The sequence below is a fragment of the Fulmarus glacialis genome, unplaced genomic scaffold (assembly GCF_000690835.1).
Source record: "Fulmarus glacialis isolate BGI_N327 unplaced genomic scaffold, ASM69083v1 scaffold46889, whole genome shotgun sequence".
Classification (NCBI taxonomy): Eukaryota; Metazoa; Chordata; class Aves; order Procellariiformes; family Procellariidae; genus Fulmarus; species Fulmarus glacialis.
Window position 1 is genome coordinate 7,411 of NW_009236095.1, and position 7,934 is coordinate 15,344.

At 41.2% G+C, this 7,934-nt stretch overlaps 1 protein-coding gene across 1 annotated transcript; it reads right to left on the minus strand.

Annotated features, from left to right (window-relative positions):
• Positions 1 to 7,286: 7,286 nt before the first annotated feature.
• DDX28 (DEAD (Asp-Glu-Ala-Asp) box polypeptide 28) lies at positions 7,287 to 7,928 on the minus strand (the record flags this gene model as incomplete). Its single annotated transcript, XM_009586246.1, has 1 exon — positions 7,287 to 7,928. A coding segment is annotated over one exon (642 nt), but the record flags the coding sequence as incomplete, so codon positions are not given.
• Positions 7,929 to 7,934: the final 6 nt, after the last annotated feature.

Genomic DNA, 7,934 nt, shown 5'->3' on the forward strand with positions numbered 1-7,934 from the left:
ATAAACAATAATTATAGTGTGCCCTCATGTTCTGCAGGTTTTAATACTGTTACTTAGGAAGGTCAGCATAATATGAAGGTCCTGATCCAACTCTAATTGTCTAGATAAAGTAAGCCCTAGCCAGATATTTAATAAAGAACTATATCTGAACACATAAGTATAGCAGCCTTTTAGAGCTGCAAGCGGCTTTTTAAGTATTTTGACATTAAAGAAAAAAAAAATCAAACCAAAAGGTTTTAAAAGTTCTAAATAATCTTAGGAAACTTCAAGAGCGTTATAGAGCAGTTACTAAAGTGAAACAGAAGAACTTGGAAGACAAATATATTTCCTGCAGTTTCACCCAGTACCTCCAACCCCTTTGAACAAGACAGGTTATAAATGTAAGACTTGTTTATAAATATTTTAACAGTGTCTCCCACTGTTCTCATGTATGGGACTCCAATCAGTTGTTACAATCCCAGATGTTAGGCACCAACACCTATATACTAATCACCTTATACTCTTTCTGCTATGAAGTAATGTCACTCCGCTCTTAATCCATGCTGTCATCATCTCCAGAACGTGATCTTCACAGTTAGTCTGCAATACAGAAGCCTTCTGTTAGCCAGTATACATTCATGAACACGATACCTAACTCATTGATACAACAGACAGAAAAAGCCATTAACATAGACTCTAGACGAGTGAAACTTTGTTAAGTATTTGGAGAGCCTCTGACAAGGGAAAGACTGCAAATGCTCGGAGAAATAGTATTTCAGTTGTACCACTACTGTCTTTTAGGGCACCAGAGAATCCATCTAAGACATAATTCTTTAGGAAACCTTGCTTCATTAGTTCTGGAACTCATAAGTTCCTTATTTTCCCCATATTACATTTCCAACAGGGCCAAACATATGCCATAGGGGGGCAGACTTTCTAAAGCATGCTGCAATTTCCATCTCACCCAAAGTACACAGCCACAGAGCGTACCAAGAGAGGAGCAAACGACCCATGAAATGTCCTCCCAGTTTAATGGGAACCCAAAAAATCTCCTTGCTGAGCCCAGCTCTACCTACCCACCTGAGACACCACTGAAATACTGCCTGGGAAACATGCTTAATTTGGCAACTCATGCCAACTGTGCAATGCTGCAGAAAGGTCAGAGAACATATAGAGGTTTTGCAGCAGCTGTTATATTTGTATTTTGGGGGGAACTGAGGAAAAGATTTCTTTTCTCCTAAAAGATCATTCCAGCTTAGGTGTTTTGGTGTTAGATATATGTAAGTCCGAGTCTTTATAACTTCTATTTATACATTTTAGCATAACAAGTATGGTGATAGAATGCATTAAAACAAGATACAAAATCCTGCAGGTCTTCTCTAGCAGACAAAACAACTATTAAATGTAGCCATTATAACCACTGATTAAATGAGTTTTTGGTCACTAGAAAATTATCGCTCTTCTAGGAAAGTAATTACACACTATTCACTTGAAATCACACAAGGGAATTCTTGACAGAAGCGTTGACCTAGGTTAGTAAGGCTGTAAACCTTAAGCTGAAGTGAAGCCTAAGGTTTCATTTTTCTCCGTTGCTTTTCTGCTACTTGTACAACAATTCTCCTTAGGGGAAGGATATAATCTGCATATTTGCAATTTGTTATATTTATTAAAATGACAAAATACAAATGATAAACACTAAATACTAAAGTTGAAAAGCACACATTTTGCCAAGAATCAGGTGGGGGAAGAGGAGGGAAGTCACCTGCTGTGCATCTGCTACAGTACCCCAAAAAGGAGGGATTAAATATGTAAAAAAATGCTCACCTTCCATTACCATTAGCATTTTTGAAAACTCCTGAAGTCAGGTGGAATTAGCCCTGCAAAAACATTAGGAAAGGCTCTCAGGGGCCCCAAGTCAGTAACCTCTGAGCCTTACTAGGTATTCACTGAGTGTGCTAGAAGTAGAAAGCGAGAGAAAAGCAACACCCTCAGCCTTCTTAAACTTGAAAAGCGCGGTCCTGCTCCCACAGGGCTCAGGGTCTTATAGAAAGGAAGTTGAAGTGACTTATAGTTTAATTTTATTTACTGTAGCTTACAGTAAATAAAAGCCATTCTTCATCCTCCTCAAAGGCTTCCAGGAAAATAAAATAAAAAAAAAAAAAAAAAAGAGTGCTTTTGTTGTAACATACACCCTTAACTATACCAGGCTGAAGAGTTTTTGTTCAAAAGGAGAAAGACCTTTTCAATAAAGACTGAGTTATTTCTTGGTATACATCTTGCAGGTCCCCTGAACATTAACTTCACAGCAATATTTATAGGGCAAGGGACTTTGCCTACAAAGTGAGGATCCTCCTAGTGAGGATCTCCACTTTGGGGACAGCAGACAGCCTGGACTCGCAGCCCCAAAATGCAAGTGCCTCAGTCTTTGCCTTCAGTCCTCTCCCTGCCCAGGTTCCTCACACCTAAGCCCCGCTCCCCAAGCTACCATTTCCCCTCAAGGAAAGGAACAAAACCCAAACACACAGCCTGCTAAAATTCACACCAAAACAGCTCAAGCAGCTCATACCACCTACCTTTGGTCAAGGCTGCCTCTGTCTCTCCCTGCACCCTTCCCACCCTGGCAGCACCCAGCCACCCCCTCACACTGCTCCGCCATGTTCCTCAGCCCTCCCAAGGCACCACCTGAGCCCTCGTTCCTCTTCCCCCACTGCAGCTGTGGGGCTATCACAGCTGCAGTCAGCAGCTCACCTCATGTTAACCTTCACTTTGGATGGTGACTTCAAAGAACACTGTTTTCAGGAAAATTTTACCTCAGGTCAAGCTTTGGGGCTTAACAAATGACAGGTTGCAACGGTGGCTGGCCAGCCTAATTGGAGAGCAAGCGTTGCAGGGGCACACCTCTAACCCAGCCAGCACACAGGCTGGGATCCCAAGGTACACTGAGCCTCCCTCAGGTAATCATCTAGCTAGGAATATTTCTAACCAAAGAGTACTGCATATTTAAAAAAAAATAATCCTCCATGCATTGTTTTTCTTGGTTTCTCCCGTAAGAGGGAAGCTACTGGAAAAATCTTTCTCCTCAGGTCAGGCTTTGTTACTCCTCTCAGTGGCATGTTTCCTCACAGCCAGACTTTTCCCCTGCAGTTATTTTCAACAGCCTTAATGTTCCTCAGCCTCCATATGTTAGGGAATATTATTTCCACTCTTCCATGTCACATAGTTAGCATTGCTGTTACAGCCTCTGTATTGTTTGAGGTTTTACAGGCACTGTCTCCACGGCCTATGGAGTTATTTGCTTGAGCCAAAAACAGGCAATCCTTGTTTTCAGGGAGGACGGTTGTTTTTTAGCATCCTTTTTCATATTGTCATCTTTTATCCACCTGGCAGTCGTCAGTGTTGCCTGCTTATGCTGCTTTCACTACTGACAGAGGAAGGCAAACTCGCTCATACCATAGACTCGCTTGATCAGTGCGACCATTTAATATGTGATCTTGTCTTTTCCAGACAGCGCAGACAGTGCTTCTCGTGGTCGCCGTGTTCCTGCTCTCCTGGCTGCCACACCACATCATCACAATGTGGGCAGAGTTTGGGCAGTTTCCCCTGAACAACATCTCCTTCACCTTCCGCATCATCTCTCACTGCTTAGCCTATGGGAACTCTTGCATCAACCCCATCATTTACGCTTTCCTCTCGGAAAACTTCCGCAAGGCCTGCCGGCAAGTCTTCACCTGCAAGTTCTTCTTGCGGTCAGTTCCTACTGAGAAACTGGTTAGAATACGCATGGAGAACTTCTCTACCACGCACTCGACCACTAACGTATAAATTGGGCTCACAAACACGTTTCAGGAGGAAAAGAGAGGAAAAGGGTGCTGTCGGGGAAGAACAGGTATACAAATGCATTTCAGAGAGCAGTGCAGCCTGCAAAAACGTGGACTTTGTCAGATTACTGGAGTTGTAGGAGGCATTTTTCCATCTGGCTGTTAGAACACTTGACACGGCTTGTCCTAGAGTACCTTGCTAGTGCAACAGAAGTATCTGAATGTCCTTGTAGCGCCCGTAAGATAGAACTCGTATGCAGTTGTAGTTATGCCCATAAAGTCTAAAATAGGAGTTACACAGAAGGTAGAATATGGACAGACAAGAAAAGAGCAGTTTATTATGTGTGTAGACAGTCATTAGGATGCGAACAATGAGTGATATGACGTTTAGAGAGCACTGAAAAGCAGTTTGGGAAAAGTCAAACTAAAAAGTCTTTGAATATGTCTTTGTTTCTTAAACTAAGTTTGACCATATGCGAGCTACATATATTTTTAGCTCTCTAGCTGTGATAGAGTTTCTAAATCTCCTTGATGGCTTTGCTATAGTATTTATCTGCTGGGTAGTAAAACCTTTCACATGACGTGTCAGTGATGTGGATGTCTGCATTTGGTGGCTCTGTATCAGCTTATATGTCCCAGGGTTTGAATGCCTGTGTGCTCCTGAATGTAATTACTGCTGTTAATCACTGGCTCCAGTAACCATCTCTTCGTGAGCAACAGTAGAAAAGTAGTATTTCTCAATATATGCTTAAAAGAATTATGGTTTTGTTTGAAAGTAATGTTTACAGAAGGCTTTATTGGTAAATATAGCGTTCTCTGAGTATATCTACCCAAAGCTTTTTATTGGCCACTTCAGTATATAAATGCCAAAAGATTTTTGGTTTTTTTGATAAACTGTTTTGATCAACAGTGTCCTAGCAACAATCAGTTTAGAGTATTTGTACCGAGTTCAAGGTTACTGTTTGTAAAAATATATAAAGTGTGTATTACTTTGAAGTTAAGAAGCATATGGCTGAAAGAACTTTATTATTTCACTGTGTTGTCTAATTTGATAATATTATGTGCTGCAATCCAGACTGACCAGTCATGGGATTCACCGTAACATGATTCCAGATTCATAGATCACGTTACTGAGTTTTTAAAAGTGAGTTACATTTTCCTCCCATTTTCCTTCCACATATTTTAATTCAAGAAAAAAACTACTCTCTTATCACCAATGCCACTTAGTTACTGGTACAAATTAAGCAGATGCCTTAATTATGAACGGCCATTGCCACATAGTTTAACCATAGATCTTGTGTCAGAGCTTATTGTTTATGTGATATCACTTAACTGTGGTTAACTTTGGTTGCATTATTTAGCTGGAAACTGTAGGTAATAGAGCAAAGTATTACAGTACACAACATCTGCAAGTTATGAAATTTTATCCCGAACAACTGATTTAGTCCTGTATAACAGCTATATGAGAAGACAAATACTTGAAATCGGACATCTGAGATCCCAAGCAACAATTTTTCTCAGAAGAGAGAGAGCAACTCTGTGTGTTGAACTGGGAAGCACAGCCACCATCACAGGCTGCCTCAGGAAAGAAAGACACTTTATGAAGCAGGTAGTAACTTGATATTTATGTTAATACAGTGAAGCGCTACAGCTTTGAAAAAGATCAGATTCAAATTATATGACACTTGAGATGTAGTCAGCCTGAAATTGCTTAGGCAAAGCAGGCAAGCAAGCATTAAAATTTCTTACTTGGAGTTTCTTGAATACAATTTACCTCATTTAAATTAATCTGTGTGTCTACAGTTAAAGGAAACCATTTCTCAGCAATTCAGAGGACCTGATAGAACATAAGATGCATATTAACAAATGGAAAGAGGATCTTCTGTAAATTATAATACTAGATTGTCCCCAGATTTCTGTTTAAAGATTTACCCTACTCCTATACATGAACAGTAAGCCTCTGCTTGTGGACACATAAATTGCCTGATTTGCAGTTAATGAACTACTATCATCTACAGAGGAGAGGCAAGTAGCCCATGCAATGAACGAGTCCAAAATATAAAGGTTTCCAGTCTCCGAGTGGATCACTCTTCCACTGTATTTTTATAAAGTTGAAAGCTTTCTATTGTATTAAATAATTTTATCGCGGCTTGTAACTTCCCCTAAGAGCCCCTCAAATGTGCAATGTGAACAGAGTACACGTGTACAATTTCTAGGATAAGGTTATATAGCCTTATCCTTAAGTGATTATCTGTGCAAGTTTTCTGTTTGTTTAGTTTTTACTCTCAGTATACTAAGAGTAGCTCCAGTGCCTTATTTCCTCTGAAACCAATGATTTAGATACTATGCTGTGATCTTTTCATTTAACAGCTTACTGTTTCTACATACTGAGTTTTAGCACAGGCTAAAGTGGATAGCATGGGAAAAACAACCACTAAAAGAAAAGATTTTGATAAATCACAGCAACAGAAATCAGAGCTAAAATGCTACTTTTGTGTGATTGCTTATTTACCATGGATACAAACCAGCAGCTAGATATGAAAAAACCTCAGCCTCACTTTAATCCTTTTGGTTTAAAGCAGAAAAGAACAATGGCATGATATTCAAAAGAAATCTTGTACTTACTCTGTTACCTGTGAGTCATTACAACCTATGAGTCAACACAGGTCTTTCCTTTAACAGGAGACATTTTTGGTAGGTTGTTTTTTTTGTTTGTTTTTACAATCAGTTCAGAGACTGGACATGTCACTACAGCGTGCAGAAAAAAAAAGAGCAGAAAACAATTAAAGGCTTTTTTTTTTTTTATTTACTAGAACATGAAGCAGCAAGATCCCCTTTCTCAGTGAAAGGAAACCATAAAATGACAAATTAAGACCCTGAAAAAGCCTCAAGCTTTCTTGTGCCTTCTCCTTCCCACCGAACTTTAGCGATATCTCGTCTAGAATTCTCTGAATGAACTGCTACATCACAAGAAAATCAAATGTAATTTATCCTTTAGTCTTTCTACACGTATCTCTAATTGGTCAAAGTTATATCAAAGTTAGGAAAATATTTTCTTCTTTTTTCCTGCCACAGTAGTAATGTTTAGGTTTTAATAATGAATTTAGGTTTAGCTGCTGGTGCTGGGAAGCAATGAAATGCAACAGAGCTGCACATCGTACAGGCATACTTTCTTTCTGATTTGAATTTTGAATTTGAATTTTAACAAAATTAAACAAAATCAACTGATGACATCATTCTTCAGTCTTCTCCAAGGGCATTTTGTTACTCACTTACTAGCTTCGTTTTGGAAAGCCATGAATTGTGATGCCTATGGAAAAGACTATTGCAGCTTCCAGAACAGTGCATAAAGTTAACCTGATCACCTGGTTCTGAAACTCAATTCTCTGTTCTTTCAGTGGAGCTTACACACAGAAGCTCATCTGCTCTGCCTTAACGACTTCAAGTTTAGTCCCTACCGGGACATTTATTACTGCTTGGCAACCTGAATCAACCTCCTTTAGATGCAGGCTTATTAATAGAGGAGTCCATGCCTGGGAGACCTGTCCTTTTCCGGGCTGCAGTCTCTATTTTCCGCACCAGGTCCACATCCCACCGATGGGTGACAAAACTAACCACGGCTCCAGGCGCCTTGCTTCCAACTCGTCCAACTCGTCCCACGCGGTGCAGGTAGTCCTGCAGGGTGTCTGGGAAGTCATAGTTGACCACTAGCTGCACACTGCTGGTGTCCAGCCCCCGCGAGGCAAGGTCAGTACAGACAAGGACAGACACGTCACCCTTCTGGAAGGAGGCAAAGATGCCAGCTCTAGCAGCTGCTGACATCTGTCCCTGCAACCTCAGGTGCTTGATTTTGTGGTCATCCAGGATATAGCCCAGCCAGTTGACAGTGCTGGCACTGTTGCAGAACATGAGAACGGCCCCGCCGGACGCTGGGCGCTCCTTGAGTAGCTGCAGCAGTTCAGGCAGCTTGTCCCGACCTTTGAGGCGGACAAACTTCTGTTGGACGTGGGATGGCAGGCGGTGCAGGCTCTGGGTGGTGAGGGTGACAAACCGGCCCACGTCGGTGAACTTCTCCAGCGTCTGGCTCAGCCCCGCGGGGAAAGTGGCTCCGACCACCACCACCTGGGTCCTCACCTC